The 22,576-nt window shown below is 37.6% G+C and overlaps 1 protein-coding gene across 1 annotated transcript in view; it reads left to right on the top strand.

Annotated features, from left to right (window-relative positions):
- Positions 1 to 22,576, top strand: part of LOC150074899 (transcription activator GLI3-like) — a 331,720-nt gene that overhangs the window by 43,523 nt on the left and 265,621 nt on the right. The window contains exon 2 of the mRNA XM_090389398.1: positions 17,409 to 17,538. Within this exon, the coding sequence (XP_090245524.1) occupies positions 17,523 to 17,538 (16 nt within the window). The 5' untranslated portion in view covers positions 17,409 to 17,522. The remainder of the gene's footprint in view (positions 1 to 17,408; positions 17,539 to 22,576) is intronic.

Consider the following 22,576-nt stretch of genomic DNA (forward strand, 5'->3'; position numbering starts at 1 on the left):
TTTTTACATGTTTAATTTTGTGTAACTCATACTTTCCTATGTAACTGTAATTTTACCAATTTAATTAATTCCTTAATGTAAAACTTTTCCATAACGTAAAACGGCTATGTCGCCGTGATGAGAATTATTGTTTCTAGTACCTGTACCGTACTTAGACGCAATAAAATAAGTTTATTAAAATCTGAAGTGAACAAAGTTGTGTGAATGAGGAAAAATGGACAAAAATCAGTCACTGTGCAGTCTTTCAATATTTGGGGGGGAAAAGGGACTGACACCAAAGGAAATTCATGAGGATATGGTTACAACATTGGGGAGGATGTCCGTTCCTATTCCATGGTTAAGAAGTGGCCAATATAATTTAAACGAGGGAGGGAGAGCTTGAAAGATGACCCACGCTGGGGAAGACCTGCAACATCCATTACTCCAGAAGTTGTTGACAGTGTTCATGATCTAGTGATGAGTGATCGACTAGCGACAGTTTAGTACATTGCCAGTGTCTTGGACATCTCATCTAAATGGGTGTACCACATAATAACACAGGTTCTCGCTATGACAAAAGGTGTGGGCACAGCACGATGGATCCCAAAGTTGTTGACAGCAGATGAAAAAACGCACAAGAATTGTTTAATAAAGTGAACATTTTCATCGTTTTCAAGCAGATCCAGCAAATTTCCTTGCAAGGTTTGTGACCATGGATGAGATGTGGGTCCATCGCTTTCAGCCAGAGCGAAAGAAACAATCTAAACGGTGAAAACACAGCTCTTGTCCCCTTCCAAAGGAAGCCAAGTCAATTCCTTCTGCTGGCAAGGTGGTGGTGGTATCGTCTTTTTGGGATGCGGATGGAGTGCTGATAGTGGATTACCTTCAGAACAGGGGCATATTTCGCAGACCTCGGCATTTGTCTTGTTCCACCAGGACAAGGCCCCTGCTTACAAGTCTCTCATTGCCACTTCTGCACTGCAGGAGTGCAGTTTTGAAACCTTGGACCATCCCCCATGTTCTCGTGGGCTGGTATAATCACCGTCCTCCCTATACCGATGGAAACGACCCGAGTTCCAATCCCGTAAATGACGCGAGGAAGAATTTTTGTGGGTATTTTTCGTAACCTGGATAAGTTAGTTGGTCTCAGGCTAGAGTAGCAAGGTTTTTCTCTCGGAAACTCGGGTTTTTCGTCCAGCAAACAACAAATCGATCACAAAATATACGCAATTTACATATATTATATACTGGGCAATGCAGCCAAAGTTGCTGATGCGCCTAAAACCCTAAAACAACAATCATTCCCATATCCACTAGATCTAGTCCCATCGGACTTTCACCTATTTCCTAATTTGAGAAAATACCTGGTTGACATCCCCATCCCACCAACAGTGCCTCATTGCTGCAGTGGATGTATTCATGGGGGCCTAAGAGAAAGCTTTGTTCACAGCTGGAATCAACGCATTGCAGCTTCAGTGACAAAAGCGTATCGACTCCAAAGGAAACTATGTTGAAAAGTAACACGTTACCAGACTCCTCAGATAAACTGTTCATACTCACGCCACAAACTTTTAAAACGCCCCTCGTTGCTATGTCCAGTCATTTTAGCTTTACCCCAGGGTGAATCGCATGATTGACCTCCCCTCAAAAAATTTTGTTTACATTTACTGTATTTGTCTTTATTAAAACCATAAAAATACTACTAATTTTTACTCAGTTGTGAGCCATAATCTAAATATATAGTTAATTGGGGAATTGGTTCGCAATAAGATATGAAGAAAATTTCTTGTACTGTGTGACGTCTCCATTGAGTGATTCTAAAGTATGCATTTAAGGCTGTTGTAGCCGAGTTGTCAAAATGCGAGAGTACAGCAGTGTGCGTGTTTGAGTTGATAATGCGGTTAAAGCCCAAGTTACTCCTAAATACGGTGCTGTTCTTGTTTTATTACTGTCTTGTGAACTCCCCTGACTCTGTGTCTGTCCCAGAGGTTAAACAGAAATTTTATTTATTTTTTTTCAATTATTATTGTTTGTTTTTAACGAAATGAAATCGTAACTGTCCTCTGCAACCTTCCCATTTTCTTCAATGAATTGAATTTTTTTTTTTTTTTTTTGGGGGTTCTCGACGTCTTCTTATATTAACTTGACAGTTCCGTAGAAATCCAAATCCCAACATGGAATCTCATTTAATAGCTATTATTTTCCAAAAAAGCATCACTTTTGGTATTTAGGTTCAGATTACTATTTATTTAAAAAAAAAAAATTTAAGTATGTAAGATGTATTACTCTTGACACAATCAGAAGTGCCTTTAAGAAATATATGTGCACAAACGTATTACAAAATGGGTCATTTTCCTAGTTTGAGGTTCTCGTACCCTGAAAAAGAAGGCCTGACGTAGCCCAGTGGTCAGGAGCGAGAGTGCATAGCACGCGTTCCTTGAGTGGACCGGGGTTCAAGCCCGTGACTACTAAATACGATAAATATTTGCATTGACGATTTATTGTAAACTCTACTGACTTGGTTGTCGTGCCGGAGTATAAACAGAAAAAAAAAAAAAAAGTGTTTTTTGACGTAGTGCAGTATCAAGGCAACTCATTTTAAAGGTGGAGATGAGATTCTTCATTTTCAAATAAACAAGTACAGTACATCAGTATTAATATGGGAATTGCGTGTGGGTTTGTTCAGCTTCAACTGTGAGCGAAACACACTTGATATAGGGAATAAAATGTCCACGTGAACTGAGCGGACGCACTCGAGCTGCGAAGAGGTCTGTTTTTTGACTGCAGGACGCACTTGGAAAACCCTTTAACATTCAGTCTACAGCTCTAACCTCCTGCTACTGCAGCATCTTCGCCCCTTTCCCTGAAGAAGGCGCTCAGAGATGTCGCTTTCACTCCGGCGATAAGATGAAGGAGACTGTCATACATTGATATCCCCAGCAGACAATGGAGTTCTAAGCGAAGAGTGTGACTTGCTTGCTGACATGATAGGCGGCTCCGTAGCCAGATGAGCAGGAGCAGCAGTGTGTAGCACACGCTTCTTGATTAGACCGGGGTTCGAGCCCGTGACCACCGGATGCGGAAAGGTCAGGGAATGACCACCGCATATCCCCGGAGTAATATGGCCTTAGTTGCTAATGCTCCAAATAACAACATCATGATGCATTCAATAACTCAACGCCGCTAGTTCTTACTTTTAACCAGGAGGTGCGTCTCTGAATAGTTTATTCCAAACTTCTGCTTTTTATTTGAACTATCCTTGTTTATTACTGTTGTACTTTGGTTTTAGTTCTGTTGTGTAAGTCTTGATGTCGCCTCGCTAACAGATCCTAACGATGGCGTCTATACTAGATTAGAAACACGAATGAAACTTTAGCAACCCATGCTCATCCGAGAGAAGAAAACAAGCAGATCCTTGAAATGCTTTCCGATTCACGTCACAGATTTGGTTGAGCTCGGTTCTAATCTCAGAGAAGTCCATTTCCATCTATAACTCTAAACCAGAGCCTTAACGACTGGCACACTGGATGTAACTCACCGTCCATCCACACCGGGTGAAAATGGTTTGAGTTCAAATCCTGTTAGTGATGAAGAAATTTTTATGGGCTTTTATCACAATTTGATTGAGTTAGTTGGTCTCAGACGAGGATTGCATCGTTTTTTCTCCCAGAAAGTAGAGTTTTCCTTCCAGCAATCAGCAAACCGACCGAAGAAAATGCAATTACAGGCACAATATACGGAAGCCTCATAGCCTTACTTGCTCTGGCGTTTAACATGCACACATACCGCTAAACTTACCCTTTCAAACTTTCTGACTAAGTTTATGAAATTCCAATAAAAGGTTGTTGCAGAGTGTTAGGCGGATTAGCAACTTAGGCCGTATTGCGCCGTGTATGTCTGTAAATTGCGTGTGTTCTGTGGGCGGTTTGCTGGACAAAAACCCGAGTTTCCAGCAGGAAAAAAAATTCGTCCACGTTGTGAAAAAGACCTATTAAAATTCTTCGCGTCATCGACAGGATTCGAACTCGGGTCTTTTCCACACGATGTGGAGAGGACGGCGATTCTACCAGCTATGCTACCAAGGGGGCTCCGACACAACCTTTGGGCATCCCATGAGTGGTTACAAGCAAGATTGTTAAAAGGAAACATGTAAGAACCAAAATAATACAATAATTTACCATTTCTAGTGCTATTTTGAAATCGAGCAGTATATATTCTGCTTCCCCTTTAATTTTTGCCGACTGGACAGCAAGCTTCTCAACCACCCTGGTGTCTGCTGTGATACGCTTTCTCAGCATTTCTTTATCTAGTATCTCCACTTTTTTGATCTCCTTTGGCTCAAAATTTCATTATCTCGTTCTGTCAGATATGTTCGTTTGTCTTTGTCGCTCTCCTACATCTACAAATTATTTGGAACATTTCTTTTTTTTTTTTGTTTTTTGAATCTGAAATCACTGTGATGGAATAGTCGGTTCGCCATTTGGAAGTTTGGATTCGAATCTGTCGGATACTGTAAGAATTTTTAAATGTCTCTTCAACTGAAATCGTAGTGAGCTGATTCTCGGGGGATTTCGGTGAAATTACTAATTCGCCATCAATTTAATTAAATGAAAAATAATAATGGAAATTACTACGATAATCAAAGTTCTAGTGTACTTGCATATGAACAGTTATTTACACGAGATGTTATTTTCTCGTATGCGAATTTTCGACAACGATCTGAAAAGTTACCATTTTAAAGTCTTTCGCCTATTATAGGGAAGGTAGAAAACTGTTTTGATGCTGATTTAGTAGTTCAAATCACGTGATGATTTCTCAGCAGATGAAGTTGGGTGCATTGTCTTGATGCAGTAGCCTTCCAGATGTTATCTAATGGATCTTTTCTATTCTACTTTCTGATTGAGTTTCTTTAGAACTTCCCTGTAACATTGTACAGGCAATATAGCTTTTTTTCACGGTATGAGTATAAATAATGCCTTTCAAATCGAAAAAGGTCATGCACATTTGAGGAAAATTTCATGGCTGTGCCTTTGGAGATGTGCTTCCTCTGTTCTTGAACTTTGTTTTGATTCAGGTTCGCAGTGGTAGACTCAGGACTCATCTCAAGTGATTATTCTGCTTAAAAAATAATTTTTCTGACGTTGGTATGTGGTTTTCGGGCAAACGCCGATGGCACCTCTAATTTGTTCTTCTCTTTACTCTTCTTTGTTCAAGAGTAAAGAGGCGCGGGATCCAACGTGAACAAACACGGGTCGTTCCAAAATGTTTTTTCAGTATGCCTCGTGCGCTCCGATGCAAGTTTCTGATTGTAATTCGTCCGTCTTCAAGGACGATGGATGATGCTGTACCAACAGTGACATCAGTTATTAATGTTAATGGATACTCCTAGGCTAAGTTTTTTCTGCGTGATAGTTCTTCCATCTTTCAACAGGTTACGCCATCTAAATACAGTGGATCAGCAGATTCCCCACAGGTTTTTTTGCAAAATTCGTTAAGTTTCTGCTAGTGTTCAGTAGGACGCAACATTTCTCATCAGCTTGCTTCTGTTCATAATTTTCTTTTTGGGTATGTTATGCTTCGAGTTTAATGCTGGTTTTCTGAAATTATTGTCCACTTTCTGATTCAGTTTTTAGCTCTTTCCCTTTAATTAAAAATATATGTTACAGATGAATATTTGATATTTTTAAATGTATATATATATTTTTTTTTTTTCATTGCTAGTCATTCTACATTTCGTCAATTCAAATTGGTTTCAATATTTTTTTATCACCTCGTGTATATAATTTAAATTGGTCTTTTTGCGTGAATGCACAATCGTACACTCCTTCAAAATTTGAAATTTTCGCTGTGTAATTGCTCTTCCAGAACGCTTGAAAAGAATATTATTTAGGACCTTTTCTTATAAAGAATTTTTTTTATTATTATTATAAGAATAGGACTTCATCTTATTACAATACAATCTAGAACGAATGTGCTCTTCCTTCTTACAATGCATGCTTTTTTTTTTTGTTGGACAAGGAAAATGGAAGCGTATATAAATGACAGCCCACCTGGCTTTTTTGTTGGGAAATCAGAAACGCTGTAGTTATTAACCATGTTAAATTCTAACTTGATAGGTCATCAGGTGTGTTGCTTCCTGATCTACGAGCAGCACCTGCAAAATGAATAATTCTCCCAAATGTAGAAAAACGAGGTTAAAAAAACTTGAACGGTTTTTTGCAATGTTGAAAGTGCGCCTTTTTTTTTTTTTTTTTTTTTTTTTAAACATTGTAGACTACAAACACGCGTCGAGCTCTACTTTGTATTGGTCCATGACCACTCGGCTACGATCTTTTAGGTTGAATTGATATTGATTAAATACTTATTAATTTTCTTTTCATTATAATTCTTGTTAAACGACTCGTTATCTTTGATCATTAGTAAATAAATAATTACCACACTCAAAAACCGAATGATTGAAAAACATCGATGACTTTCTTGCAGAAGAATGAATGGAGAAAAAGTGAAGGGCAAAGGGTGAACGCCTTTTTTTTTTTTTTAAATATCTTCCCACGTACAGGCGATTAATACAACAGAAGGCGTGCACCCGTTCCCTTCAATGTGTGATAATTTATAGCGATGTTCCATTAATTTGCTAATGTCTCATACTCACTCCACCTGACTGCTTAAGGATATCTGTTAGATGGGGTTAGCACGCTCCCTATCCACTTCACGTACTCGTGAACTATGTCCCTTCCCTCTTTACAAATGTGATCCTGGGATTAGCTATTGGGCGTTTTGTTTGTAAACCAAAATAAAATGCGCACTTCTTTGGGACAATTAACTTCCGAACAGTTCATTTAAGTTCGGAAGTTAACATGAGTACAAAGGGTACTAGGAAAGTTTTGCAATACAGCTTTGTTTATTTAATTTTTTCAAAGTAATTTCCTCTACATTCAATACACCTCTCCATCCTCCGAAACCAATCTTTAAAACAGTTCTGCCAAGTTTCACTAGGGAGTAAAGCACACTCGTTGTCCCAAGCCCGTAGAAGGTCCTCATCACTGGAAAACCGCCTCCCTTTTAGCTTCATTTTCACATGCGGGAACAGTGCAAAGTCGCAGGGAGCAAGGTCTGGACTGTAGGGAGGGTGCTCGAGAAGTTTCAGTCCTGTCGTGGTCAAATATTCGGTGCAGGCTTTGGCGCGGTGAGCTGGAGCATTTTCGTGATGGAGGTACCAGGTGTCCATTCTTGACTTTGGCCACAGGTTCTTCATAGATCCAATGACTTTAGCCAGGCATTGTTCAGTATACCACTTAGCTGTGACTGTCTTCTGCGTGTCCAAAACAACACATTCCACAATTCCACTCGATTTGAAAAATACAGCTATCATTTTCTTCTTTACAGATCGGGATTTTCTGACAATTACGGGTGTGTCGTCATCATCAAAGACCCAAACTTTGTTTTGAGCCTTGGTCGGCAGATCGTAATAGTACAGCCAAGTCTCGTCACCTGTCACGATGTTGTTCACATACCGAGATTGTCCCTTATCAAACTTTTTTAACATCTCCCGGCACCAAGTCACACGTCGTGTCATCTGCTCTTCAGTCAGTTGATGCGGCACCAGAGAGAACAAAGTTTCTTCACGTGCAAATGACCTTGCAGAATCGAACGAATTGCTGGTGCATTTAGTCCCAAAGTATCCTCTATTTGTTGGTAGGTCACTCGCCTGTTTTCGTCAAGCATTTTCCTCACAGCAGTAACGTTTTCCTCCGTAACTGACGTTCGTGGCCTTCCCGGCCTCTCAGAATCCTCCAGAGTGAAATTTCCCTTTTGGAATTCTCTATACCACCTGAATATCGTTTTACGATGTGGACAATCATCATCTAGTGCAAGAGTCATTTCTTCTAAGCACTGGTCTATGGTTAAACCACGCACGAAATTATACCGCAAAACTGTCCTTATCTCATTTCGTGACCACGATGCCATTGCAAGCACTTTACACTCTCACTACTAATGAATAACTGAGCCCATCGACTTGGCGCGGCGGCTACTATGCACGTATGAACATGTCTCAACATGCAGCAACAAGCAGCTTCCTGTGATTCATTGTTGCGTCATATTGCAAAACTTTCCTAGTACCCTTTGTATAAAGCAGTCAGTGAGTGCCACTCCTTTGCAGCCAGTTTTTATTTTTCAGTTTTTCACCATTCCCATAACTTTCTAATGTGCAATAGCTACTTCCTTTTCTTGATAGTTAGTTTATTTATCTTATATTGCTGAACAACGTATTTTCTTGAAGGCAATGTGTGTATAATGTATATCAGGGGTGGCCAACAAGTCGATCGCGGCTTTAATTTCGGTCGATCACTACGAACGGAGGGGTGAAATGGGAGAGGGTTTTTTTTTTTTTTTTTTTTTGGCTGATGCTGAATAAGCTTGCTTTCTTGCATCATATGCCTCTACTAATACTAATGCTAATATAAAAAGTAGGTTAGTTAAAATCTAATTGTTAATATTATTATGGGCGTCACTGCATACGCTTATTACAAATCTGCAGAACCACGTGACTTCTCTTGCGCAGCCGCTAGGCTTGTCGAGTGAAAATTCACGCAGTTACGTTATGGAGAGCACGTGTACGTGATGTGTCGAATTCTTATTTAGCTTACTTAATATTAATAACTGGACAGTACTTATACGTTAATTTAATACCCTTAAAATGATTTAAATTGAATACTACGAAAAAGAGTAAAACGCATCATTTTCATCAAGAGTGGGAACAAGAATACTTTTTTGTAATGATAAAAGAAACGTGTTGTTTGATTTGCAATGCTTCCGTGGCTATACCTACAAAAGTAAATTTAGAAAGACACTTCAATGCACTCCATGGTAAATACCAATCGGATTTTTCGCCTAATAGTGACCTCAGAAAAATAAATTAAAAGAACTTAAATCCAGATTATTCGCGCAACAAAATTTCTTCGTGACACTCAATTTACACTCTAAAGCAGTAACTGTAGCATCATTTAAAGTGAGTCATCTTGCAAAAAAAAGTGCAAACCATTTTCTAATGGTCAATTCATCAAAGACGCATTTTTAGAAATAACAGATTCTCTTTTTGAAAATTTTAAAAACAAAAATGAAATTAAAAGTGCTCTTCAAGGTCTGCAATTAGCTCGAAATACTGTGATGCGACGCATCGAAATAATGAGTAAAAATATGAGCGAACAGTTGCGTGCTGATATTGCTAATTGTGTGTCCTTTTCTTTACAAATGGACGAATCTACAGATGTCAGTGATACAGCTGAATTGCTCGGAGCAATATGGCCTTAGTTGCTAATGCTCCTAAAAACCAAATAACAACAACAACAGCTCAATTGATCGTTTTTATTAGTATGGTTTTCGATGATTCTGCCAGTAGAGAAGAACTGCTGGGTATGGTTTCGTTAAAAGAAAGAACTAGAGGTCTTGATATATTTAACGCATTCAAAAAAACTTTATTGAAAAAAATTAAATTACCACTATTTAAGCTCGTATCAATAACAACAGATGGAGCTAAAGCAATGACGGGGCATCTTAACGGATTCATCGCATTGTGCCAAAAGGCACAATGCGATGAATCCGTTAAGATGCCCCGGTTAATTCTTAGATTTTTTGAGTTACCACTGTATCATCCACCAACAAGTGTTAGCCAGCAAAAGATTAAATACTGAGTGTTATGGACATAGCTTTCAAAGTCATGAATTCCATCAGAGGACAATCTCTTCAAAGGAGACTTTTCAAAATGCAAATCGATGAAAATGAACGAGATCTGATATTAAACACAGATGTGAGGTGGCTGAGTCGGAGTAAGTTTCTACAGAGATTTCGAAATTTGCTGAATGAAATTAAAAAATTTGTTAATCAAAGGGGACATGATTATCAGCAGCTACAAGATACGGAGTGGTTGTGTGATCTGGCTTTTTTGGCAGATTTTACCAGTAGATTAAGTGATCTGAATTTGGAATTACACGGAAAAAATAAAAATGTGGGTGACATGATTAGTAGTATTTTTGCATATAAATGTCAATTTTTGGCAATAGCTAAGGATCTTGAAGAAAAAAAAATGATCATTTTGCAAATGTGCAAGATCATTTGCAAAAATATCCTGTTTTTGGATTTAATAGTGAGAAATATGTTTCTGAAATTAAGAAAGTTGCGGATGATTTTGAAAACCACATTCAGGCCGTAGCCTAGTGGTCAGGCGCGCGGGTGAATAAGTACACGTGCCTTGAGTGACCGGGGTTCAAGCCCGTGACTGCTGAATATGGTGCTGTTTCTTGCATTCTGTTTATCTTGTGAACTCCTCTGACCGTTTGGTCGTCCCGGAGTATAAACAGAAAATTTATTTAATTTTAAAACAATTGAAGATATCGTTCAATGTATTTCTTATTCTTTTAATGTCGACTTAGATACGAAACAAATTGAGAAAAAATCGCTGAGATTTTTCACATGGAGAAAATATTACTTGAAAATGAAATTATTACATTGTGAAACGATATCTTCCTAAAAGTCAGAAAAGACTTCTGGAAATATGTTTGCAGAGAAAAGTACCCAAATGTAAAAAAAAATGCAGTGAACTTTTAAATTCCTCTTTTGGTTCCACATATTTATGTGAATCGGCCTTTTCGTATCCGAAACAAACAAAGACGAAGAATCGCTCTACCCTTACTTGCATACAGAAGATTATTTACGGTTGGTCTCAGTATGTCACATTATATCCCCGATTTTGAAAGCTTGGCAGATGACACGAAGACACAAACTTCACGTAAATTAAAAATTTAAATACGTATGAATTTAAAATAAGAATTTTGAATTGTATTTAATTTTAAAATTTATAAACAACATATTTCAATATGTGTTGATTAACTTTTTTAACCACGTGCAATGAAATTCTTGAGTGGTAGATCGCGGCACATTTTGAAGAAAAAAAGTAGATCGCATCATAAATTAAGTTGGCCACCCCTGATGCATATAATCGAATCCTGATATAACGTCCCCTAATTTTTTATTATATTGTTATTAACAGTCCCCAAACATCCATTTATAACCGTAAATCTATTACACATGTAGAAGTATGTGTTCACTGGCGATTTACATGTTGTGCTGGCTGAGGAACTCAGAACTCATGGGGAAGACTACACCCTCTTCCTGGGATCAACTAATTAACAATCTCGAGTGAAGATAACTTTCTCTTCCAGGAATTGCTCTCGTAAGTAACACAGTTGGTAGGATCGCTGTCCTCCCAACACCGTGTGGAAATGACCTGAGTTCGAATCCCGTCGATGACGCGAGGAATTTTTATGGACTTTTTCGCCTGAGACCGACTGAGTTAGTCGGTCTCAGGCGAGGGTAGCATGGTTTTTTCTCTTGGAAACTCGGGTTTTTCGCCCAGAAAACAGAAAATCGATCTCAGAACACAAGCAATTTACAGAAATTATACCAGGAGCAATATGGCTTTAGTCGCTGATGCTCTTAAACCCTCCAACACCAACAACAAATAAACTTCAGGAATTACTCCAGTCGTCGACGGGAATCGAACTTAGACATCTCCAAACGAGTGGCAGATCTGTGTATTGTGTCGCCTAGGCTGTCGCAGACAGGGGCGTTCCTAGGGTATGTGGCGCCCGGATGCCAATTGAAATCTCGTTTAAAAATTTCTTCATATGTGTATGTAATTTTCAGGTTTTCAGGTTCAGTGCACCACTTACACATCTACAATATCCGGACACTTTTAAATCTCTGGCCTTTCCAGTAAACTGAACACCCACAATGTACGAAACGCGGAGATGGGGGGAACCCCTGGTGCCGCTTGACATCAATACACTTTACACCCCTTTCACCCTCGGGACGGCCCGCCCGAGGGTGAAAAGGGTTTGCGCCCCTTTATATAGCTCTATTCTAAGCACTACTGAAACCAGCGAAAGCCTGTGAACCGAAATTCCCCGTTATATTAACGTTGGGGAACCTTTGGTATAGTGTCACCCCCGCTAGTCGCCATTCGCCAAAGACTTTGATGGTACAGATATGCTTATATCAAATAACGTTCGCTATATCAGTTAAACTGTCGTTTAGACTTTTTTTTGGGAAACAGAAAGAAATAAAAGTCAGAGAATATTGCTCTCTTTGTCTATGCATTCCAGCTCGGGTTAGATTTATGCTACGAAATTAATTTTTCTTTCGAGATTACTGAAAATTCGTATCCTATTGGTAACTATAGCTGACGTGTGTAGAATTTCAAAATCATATATTGAAACGACAGCGCGTATGTTTAAGTCATCATCATATCAACATAACATTGCAATACAGTTTTTTAAAATTATTCCACTCTTTATTTTACCAGTGAAATATGGGGAAACAGGGCATTTTTTCTTTCCATTTCTTTACACACACACAATTTTATATACAATCTCAAAATTTATATTAATCAATTTATATACATTCTCATATATATATGCTGTAACCCCTGTGTACATCATGTGTGTGTCCTGGTATCAAGTGTGGCTCCTAGGCATCAGCCCATCTCCACCTAGTACAGTACTCCTGTGATAGGACAGAACCTCTGCGAAACGGGCCTGAAAAAAGTATTGTCAGGCCACTTCGCCACCAGGGAGCAGCCAACACCTGGATCAACCATTCTCTGTGTGTGCTGTATTGCACAAATCCCGAACCCACCGGATGAAGTGCTATATTCGTCCTCTAAAAAGTTGTACTCACTGAAGTTGGGCAGTTTTCTAATATCAAATGTGCAGCACTTCCTATAACTTGTATCGTGCAAGGGAGTTCTTGCCTCTTGTCTTCTTCTAAAGACTTTGGCCGAGAAATCCTGGAGCAAAGCAAAGATGTCCTGGCTCTGAACCAAGAGAGGTAATTTATTATCCGTTAGGTTTGGTAACTTATTTAGTAATTCCTGTCTGTCTAAGTCATACAGTCCGCAGTCAAAAATGACATGTTTCCAAGATTCTACCTCACCGCAGGAACAATAGGAGTCGGATTCTAATACTCTTTCAAATAGTTTGGCCCTTAAACCAGTCCAGTAATTAAGATGAAACAGAGCAGTATTAAGTGAGAAAAGAAAGAGATGTTACAGAAAGAAGCTTATTACAAGCCAACTCTGCTTCTCAGCAGAATATTGGCAACCGCCGTTTTTCTGTATTATGAAACAAACCCACCCGTCGACCTTATATTCCTATTGGTGATATATTTAGTGAGAAGAAAAAGTGGGAAAATCTAGCCAGTGGTAACGTGAAAAAACTATAAGGTGCAAAACATGAAAAACTAGAGAAGCATTAGCAATAAGGATAGGGAAGTTAAATGCTAAAAATAGTACAGCAACAAATGAAGTTAGGGAAAATGAGAAAGAATTCGTGTAGTAAGTTACTCCATAGACAGCAGTGGATGGTTACACCGCTTCAAACAGCATCCCGGATTATCACAACATTTAAAAATGAGGACAAAGTGCATTCTGTAGTTTGTCCGTAGTCTCGACCATGTCTACAACATGGTCGAGACTAGTGATTGGAAAATCTGCGAAACCATTTTGTTTCGAGAATTCCAATCATTCATTTACTTTAATTACAAACACGATATGAAGTCGTGGATGACCATAACCAAATACAATGAACGATTGATTGACTTCAATAAGGAAATGAAACGCAAAAAAAAGTGCGAGGTTTTGTTACTAGTAGACAGTGCTCCACGCCATAAACTCGTAAATCTCAGTAATGTGCGACCGGAGAACCTGCTAACAAGTTGTACTGGAATTCTATAACTGCTGGAATCAAAGGTTTCAAGGTTTCACTACCGACAGCATCAAATAAAGAAGATTGTGGAATGTATGAGCAATAACACCTCAATTGAGCTGGGGAAACTCTACGACTAACATTAAGATGTACCTGGTATAAAGTGATATTGAAAATAGGACACTGGATTCTGCGACAAAGCTACTGCTAAGGGACTCAAATTTGTGTTGAACAAATCCATTGAGCGTTTTGAATAGAACGGTGATAAGAAGAACATAATTTGTAGCTCTGGACAGTTATTTCTAAAGTTAATGCGAGGGGAGAAAGTTCAAACAAAGATTGAGAAATATTTCATACTAGTGGAATTGAACATGATTTGCGCTGTACAATGCTTCTGTATCAAATTTTATTGTAATATGCTCTAATTTGTAATTAATATGTTTTTTTAAGCAAATTTTATGAATTAAAGAATGTTATTTCGATTTACTGCCGCCCTCGATGTGCTGCCACAAATTGCAGTGAACAAAGAGTGGAGCTATATTATTATTATTATAATCAATTTATTTCTTTGTTGAGGAGAAGCCCCTGGGATAGCCATTGGCTAGAAAGGTGTGAGTTACATTCTAAGGTGTGAAGCTAACCCCATGAGCAAAAGGTTTCAAAGTCCATGAGACGTTCACCCTGAAAGGTTGAATACAGAATCTTGAAATACATGAGTAATTATGATTTTATAATAGAATATTTAAAATTTTGACATCTAGAATACTGAGAATATATAGCTAACAGGAATCAAAATTAAATGCAGTTTTTTGAGCCGAGTGGCTGTGCACTACAGCCACTCGGCTCAAAAACGATAGGATTGCACGAGACGATAGGAGTCGGCGAAGACTTGTTATCTGTAGGCTTTTTCGTTAGAGCTTTTCCGGTTCAATTCTTAGTTAATTGAAGATTTCTATTGTGTTTGCTGGAAAAAAGCGACTTAGGCTGTCCAGGCTTTTTAAGCTGCTTTGAAGAGGATGTCTTGTTTCAGCATTCCTGGTGGCTTCTCGATGGGAGTGAAACAAGCCGTCAATACTGAGAGCGTCTAATCTTTCTGTTAGCAGTTGGGCTAATGTGAAAATGTTTCTTGTGTTAATTGTCTGTTTCCACGGAGGAATACTGAGATTGGAAAGTAGGATGGCTCTAGAGATAGTAAATGGGTGATTCGAGATCCTGTTCAGCCATCTCAAGAGCCAGTATTCAACACTTAGGAAAGCTTTCTAAGACAGAGGACTTTGGGCAGAGGACCAAATCTTTGTAGCATACAGTGGGATGGGAAGTATATATTTCAAGATATACTTTTTAACAAGATCTGGGTTTCTAATGCCAGTTAACTCCTGTTTAGCAGCCCAGAGCACTGCATATTGTTTTTGCTTTGATGTAATCAGTGTTCGGAGAATGTTAGTCCCTCATCCCATTTTAGGCCAAGGTCTACGTGCGATTTAACCTTTGGAACTTTGCATCCGCTTACCAGCATAGAGATATTGTTCTTGCTTTTTTCCTTTGTAATTGTCATCTGGACAGATTTGCTTGGGTTTAAATATAGTCCAATACAGTCGAGGTAATGCTACAGTTCATTTATTGTGTTATTGGCTTGTTGATTTGTTTGCTTAACTTGTTGTAGATATTTAGATTTGACGAAGAATTTCAGGTCATCAGTATATGTAATAAAGTTGTCTTTATAGGGTGCAAAAAAATGGTTCCAGAGCTGCAGCAAATAAAAGTGATATCAGGGATTGGTTGTACTGCATAAGGTGTTGGAAACTCAAACGTGTTTACGAAGATCTATGTTGCTATCCAGACAATTTTTAAGAAAGTATTATTTAAGTACGTTATATATATTGCTTATCAGATAACTTAAATACAGATTATCTCAAAAAAGATGTACACATTTTCATTATAAATATTTAATCACGCGTTTATAGTGTAACTTTGATGATTTTTTTTTTTCTTTTTCGTGTTTCATTAGTATGTTTTGCTGATAAAAGATAGCATTGGATTGTAAAACAAAAGTGAAATAATACCCTTAGTGCAGAGCGTATAAATAACATGACAGCTGAAGATTTGACGTTCGAACAACGAAAGTGGTACTGGAAATCCGAGAACGATTGTCGAGACGTAAATTTGCCAAAAACCACCGTTATTAAGAACCATTTCAAGGATCCGTGAATTGAGACGTACAATACCATGAAATCTTTGTGTAAGTAAAGACCTGGGAGAATCCACTCATCAATGAGTGAGGAAAATTCTTATATGCTGTTGCACGATCACAAAAAATTTGAGAGGAGAGCTGAAGTCATCAAAGCAAGTGTACACTCCATTCTTAAAAGAACTAAGTGGAAATCTTATGTGCCAAGATTGCTAGACGATATGAATGAAGATGATCCCGATCGCCGAATTGAGTTATATGAATAGTTTAAAGCGAAGGTAGACGAGAATGTTCCCACAAGGTTGTTTTTCGGATGAAGCAACGTTCAAGCTCAGTGGTACAATGAATCAACATAATTTTGTGTATTGGTCTCTTGTTAATTCAAACATTCATGTAGAGTGAGCAGTGAGTTCACCAGAAGTTGCAGTCTGGTGTGATGTCGCATCCAGGGGCACTATTGTACCGTATTTTTTGTAGGGAGAGTTACTGGTGATATGTACCTTCCCATGCTTAATGTGTTCTTTATGAGCCATGGGGATGGAATGGTTTATTTCCAAAAGGACGAGCACCCCTACATTATCATCGTGATGCCCTGGTCTGTCTTTATAATAATTTCACGGATAGACCGATGAAGAAGTGTCGGGTGTCTCCTACGTTCACTGATTTAATCGCACTCGACTTCTACTTGTGAATGGTGAAGTGTACAGCAGAAAGTAAGCGGCACTTCGACAGTTAATGGATGAAATTAAACCAGCGTGGGAAGCTGCCCCAGCAGCTACATTGGAGAACGTTTGTCATCCAGTAGTTTGCTGCTTTGAACAGTGCCTAGAAGCAAGTGGTAGCTAATTGAACATTATCGCTAGTTTACCATGTGTCACAAAAAACTGATTCTGTACGCACCCAATAATGATTTGTTTCTGAGGTTTGTAATTAATCTTATTTATTTATTTTCTAACATGTGTGCACACCTTTTTTGAGATACAGTACTACGTATTTTTTAAAGGCGTTCTGTAAATCTAGAAATTAAAAATTAACTATTCTTTTTTCTCCTACATTTGCTTATCTTTGAAAATGAATCACTTCGTGCTTATTAAGCGAGTTCCATATATTTACATAAACACCGCAAATATCACCTCTTGGAGTGCGTAAAACCAATCAATGCATCACAAATGTGTTTAAAACTCTTTATTTTTCGCCGGATGACCCGATCACCCAAGTGAGTGGCAAGCAACCCTCCCAGTATACAGTATATCTTTGTGAACTGCGTTGACAGGTGCCGTACACAAACCGTCAGCAAGTGCGGCTGGTGGATAAACCTAATAAACGCTGTTGTTATAAACTCGACGTTTGGTGTCTCTGTGTAAGCAGATATCTGAAACGTTTTAGCAGTTTGCCGTTTCCGTTGCAACACCACAAGGGTCAAGGTTTAGTCGAATGGATAGATAGTCAATGTACCTCTCACGCTCTCTACTTCTTTCCAGGAGCAAGAGGTTGCCGACTCTGGTGACGTAACGGATGGATCGCCTGTCGTGTTGCCCTTTGTCGTGTGCCATTGATGCATCGCACAATCTTGCCATCTTGTGGCCGTTCGTCTGATGGAACCACACTTCGGTAAGTACCACCTTTGCTTTTCTTCTAACTTACATAATATGATGCAATCCGTATAAAAATTCCCACACTTCTTCACTCTCTTTACACCAGTCACTCCACTTGACACCCGCAAGAAAAGATTTTATTCAACGCAGAGTTCAACCAACTTTGGACTGCAAAAGTGGGAAAAGTCTGGAGATTACATTTCGATAATAAATCTTGTAGTGACTCAGATAGCCGTTATTTGTCCATGAGAACGCTCACAGCTGCGAATGAGGTCATTAATAATAACAATATACTTCTTGTTTTTAAAAGTCATCACCTTGAAATAGTTCGAGGAGAAGATTAGAAAACCTAGACCGCATCGCGCAGCCATATATTTGAAAACGTTATGATATTTAATATCTTGAAGGAAGTGGTAGATATAACGGAAATAAAATCGATAAAAAAGTCTAACAAGGAAATGTAAAAATCGAACAAGTAAATTTAAAAAGGAAGAAAATTTGAAATATTAAAATAAATTAAAATAAATAAATAAATAAATATTTTAAATGATTTTAATTGAAATAATTCCAAATTTCAATTGTGGGATTTTAAAAATTATGCCCTGTCGAGAGAGAGAGAGAGAGAGAGAGAGAGAGAGAGAGAGAGAGAGAGAGAGAGAACTTAAATTAGCCCCGTATGAAGAACTTTGTATAAGATATGCTGTCAATTACTTTTCAGTTATTTATTTTATTTTATAATATTTATTTGTTATTATATTGTTTTGCCATTACGTCGCCATTTTTATCCCTGGTCTAGTCTTTTCTAAAAGTGATAATCTGTACCAATACTTGTCCCGAAAAAGGTTATTGTTAGTCATATTTACATAGGTATGTAGTTTTGCAAAAATGTTTATCCTTGAAATTTTGAATTAATTCATAATTACAATTCATTATAAATCATAAAATTATAAATTAATAGGTTAATTACATTCATTTGTGAATTTGTTGCTTTCAAGAGTTTTCGATACTTATTTTCCAAAAATAAAGCACAAGTAAGGATAGCTATTAGGTTTTGTGTTCATTTAACTTTTGTATTTGGAATCACACTTAAAAAATATGGTTATTTTACTAACAAAAAATATTTAGCAATATAAATAAATTAAATACATATAATAAATGTATATTTATAAACTTATAAATTAACCAGTTTGTTTTATAAGTTTTGCATATAACAATACTTCACATATATAAATGTTGATTTGTTGATTACATACGTATTAGATTCATTTTCATTTTGGGCATGCGTGGACATGCATGGCGTAGTCATCTCGTGATTCGGGCATATGGGCTTGGCTTGCTTGCTTATTTTGTAAAGGTAGAAAGAAGCAAACGTTTCGTTGAAGCCAGTTGTTTTCGTAAACAACAAATTTTGATAATCGGCGCAAGTCTTTCTCGCATGCACACAAATTGACGTTTGCGTGTTGTTCAAATTGCGGAATCTTTGCAGGCGAGTACGAAAAGAATGAATTTGGGCTAAAAGCACACAGACTGCCTTCTCTGCATTCACAAACTGACCGAGCGCACATGCCAGAACCTGTCATATTCGTACACTTTCTTCATGCATGCGATCTTCGGCAGATTTTCCAAATTTCCGAAAATTTTTGATTCTGTCTCGTGTGTTAATCGGTATAAAATAATTTTTACGAACTGAATTTTGAATACCACATTTGATTTCACATAAAACAATAAAATGATGGAAACAACTGAGCGAGATTTCGTTAGCCTCTCTCTCTGTACTGCGTTATTTATTTTCTACGAAGAAGTGTGTTCCGTGTCTTTTATTTTTTGGGGATTAAAAATGCATCGGATGCGTTTACCTTAAAGCTATTGTTTGCATAATTTACATTCCTGCATTTATTCTCGGAGGGAAACTTCAGTCATTTCGTGTTCGTTTCGAAAGCATCGTCCGTTGTCATTTCGGTAACTGAACACTCCCGTTTCCTTCTGGCAGTTTTTATCTAATTGCACGTGCTGCTCCTGTGCTTACCTCGCTACTGTACCCGTTCTCCATAAACGGATGCCCGAGGGACACCTGGCTGCTGCTACCGCCATTGGGCGGTCCATCACTGTCAGCACTAATCGGTGTGTGGCCGTTCATTGCACTAATAACACACCGACACTTTCACGTTTCTTTGGATATATCCTCAGAATTATGATTTCGAATCGGAAGCATTTCTTTTGTAGATGGTCAAGTTTCAGTGGATAGCCAGAAAGCGAAAAGGTCGACAGTTGGAGATTGTCAATAGGCAGTTACTTTGGTTGCATTGTTTGCTTCCAGAAATATTATCTCTAAGTAAGGGGTTTCCACGATGTTTACGTTATTATCAATCTTCATCGTACAGGAGCAGAATCCGTATCAGATGGATGAAACCAAAATTGTATATAAAAATAAATAAATTTTCTGTTTATACTCCGAGACGACCAAACGGTCAGAGGAGTTGCATTACTGTTGCATGTATAATATACAATTAAGATGAAATGTAAAGAATAAAATTGTATGCGAGCAACACGAAATAAATATTTAACTCTTCGTAATGTATCTCCCGTGTGCATTTGGTTGACCACAAAAAAAAAAAAAAAAAAACTAGAATAAACTCGGCTCCAGATAGCGTTGTGAATTTCGTCACTTTTCATTTTTAGAAAATAGTGATGGACACTTTTTATTAGGAGATAGAATTGCAAAGCATTACCTGTTTTTGTACGTATTCTTTTTGCTTCTATATGCACAATTCTTAACAGTTCTCACTGATTGATTTGTTTGTTATCTCAATTATATATCTCCCCCATTAAATGTGTCTCTTTGACACTTGAAGTGTCCTTCGAAGATATATGGGCTGAATCTGTAATTTATATATTAACAAGAAAGGCAAAAAAAAAAAAAAAAAGAAAGAAAAACACTCGTGAGTATCAATTGAATGTCGTCAAACTTTCTTGATGAGCGCCATGGGTATTAAGTAGAATTTGCACCAGCTAGTTTGAGGTATTTTGAGCTATTCAAAGCAAAATTATTTGAAGCCATTTCAGTTGGATAGTATCCACGTTAACCTATCAAAGACATTGGATCAGGCTGATTTTAATCTCATTTCTAATAAGTTTCAAGGTTGTGCGGTTTGTAAATTAACCACTAAGTGGTAGTTCGGCCTCAAGCAAGATTTGTACAGTTACCGAAGTTATGCTTTTCATTTTAATAATATTTATCTTATTATTTTTTAATAGGGTAGTTTAAACGAGTGAAGAATTCATCCTTTTATTGAATGTTAAATTATGAATCCTCTTCTTGAATCCTGCTGATAGTTGAATTTTGTAATAATATTTTATATTTTGCCTTTTTTATAAAAATGTATAGGGCAAATACACTGGAGGACAAAAGCTGTTGTAAATTGCAAACGTGCACCGGGTTGCACACGAATTAATAATACTAGCCAACAAATCTTATATTTTTCTTTCTTTCTTTTTTTTTTTTCTTTTTCGTACCTCTGCAACAAAAGTTGCAGACTAAAGGAAATCGATCTGCTGATTCCCAAAAATACCAAAATTGTATCTCTATCAAATATAGTTAGGGAAGAAGCATTGTCTGATGATGGGCATCGGTAAGATACTCGAAACGTCACTTTAATGTTTAGTAATGTAGACGAACAGCCTAATAAACTATATTATTAATTTCACGTGGTATAAGAGTGGTATTAATATAATAATAACCTTAATGTATCTTCATGATTCCGTTGTTTCATATACGCATAAAAATTGATTGCAAACAGCTGATATATTAGTGTGGGTAAAAATCATGTTGGCCAGTTTACACTGGCCAACACTGGCACAATGTCCGAATTGTGCAAATCGGATATGAAATAAAATCCGATAGATTTAAGCAACAGTGCTTCGGCCAGGCCGCAGTTCCTCGACTGAGATCGGCAATTAATTTACCAATAATGTGAAAAAAAAAAAAAAAAAACCAGTTGTAAAATTTTCTTTAGAAGAATGCCCGTGTACTTCTGCACATTGATATGGCATCGTCAAATTTCAATCATCTTTGCGTATTCCAAATACTCCAAAAAGAATCTCCCGCTTTGTTTTATAGTATATCATATGCTTAAACAACTTTTAAAGTAAATTCCTTCGTAATTTCTGATAATGAAGTTTTTGTATTAATTCTTCATATTCAAAAAATTAAAAGAATTTACCATTTTGCTTTACTATTTTTTAATTTTGTTTTCTTTCCTCCTAATTTTTTGTCTCTGTAAGCGTATATGCAAGCTAGATTTCTCTTGCCTTAATCCAGCCTAGAGTATGCATAGGATGAGAGAGATAGAATGAGAGAAAGAGCAAGCCATTTGGCGTGGGCCCTAAGCTGAAAATGGAGCCTCAGTGTTTCAAATAGTTTTTTTCATCAATAATAAACAGTAATCACAAAAAAGGCTAGAAATGAATTTGTAAAATAAAAAAAATGCATTCAAATTATGTCACAATTTTTATGTCCTATTCTGTTCTCGTATCTTAATTTTTTTTTCTTATTATGATCAAGGACCTCAAAAGCTGGAAGTGGCTGGGAATCTTTGTACCTCTGAGAAGCCCGTGCTCTGTATACTAGGAGAGCGGTTGGCAGGATGTAAATATGGATGGTTCTAAATTGAGCAGCACAACACAGTCGAACTGAATGACTCACGGCCATACTGCTCTATTTAAAACCACCCATATTTGCATATCAGAACTATGTGCTCATTTGCATCAGTTACTTGACCTTTGTGCATATTTTCGTTCGGTTTCGAAAGAATAAGTGTACAAATTCGACCATGTCCTAACTTTTATCCACTAGCGTATTGGAAGTGTATATTGGATGTTTATACATTGTGCATCAGATATTTCTAAGGTTTAATGTGAAATCGTGTTGGTCAAATTTTTCCTTATGTGTTGAAACTGTAACCCTTGCTCATGTAGCACGAGAACATTTAAATCTTGTCAGTCTCAGAGCGTGCTTTTCTGTATTTGACTCCAGAAAATCAAGTCCATTCATAATT

This window comes from Mastigoproctus giganteus, unplaced genomic scaffold (assembly GCF_048544385.1).
Source record: "Mastigoproctus giganteus isolate SK-2022 unplaced genomic scaffold, ASM4854438v1 scaffold_15, whole genome shotgun sequence".
NCBI lineage: Eukaryota > Metazoa > Arthropoda > Arachnida > Uropygi > Thelyphonidae > Mastigoproctus > Mastigoproctus giganteus.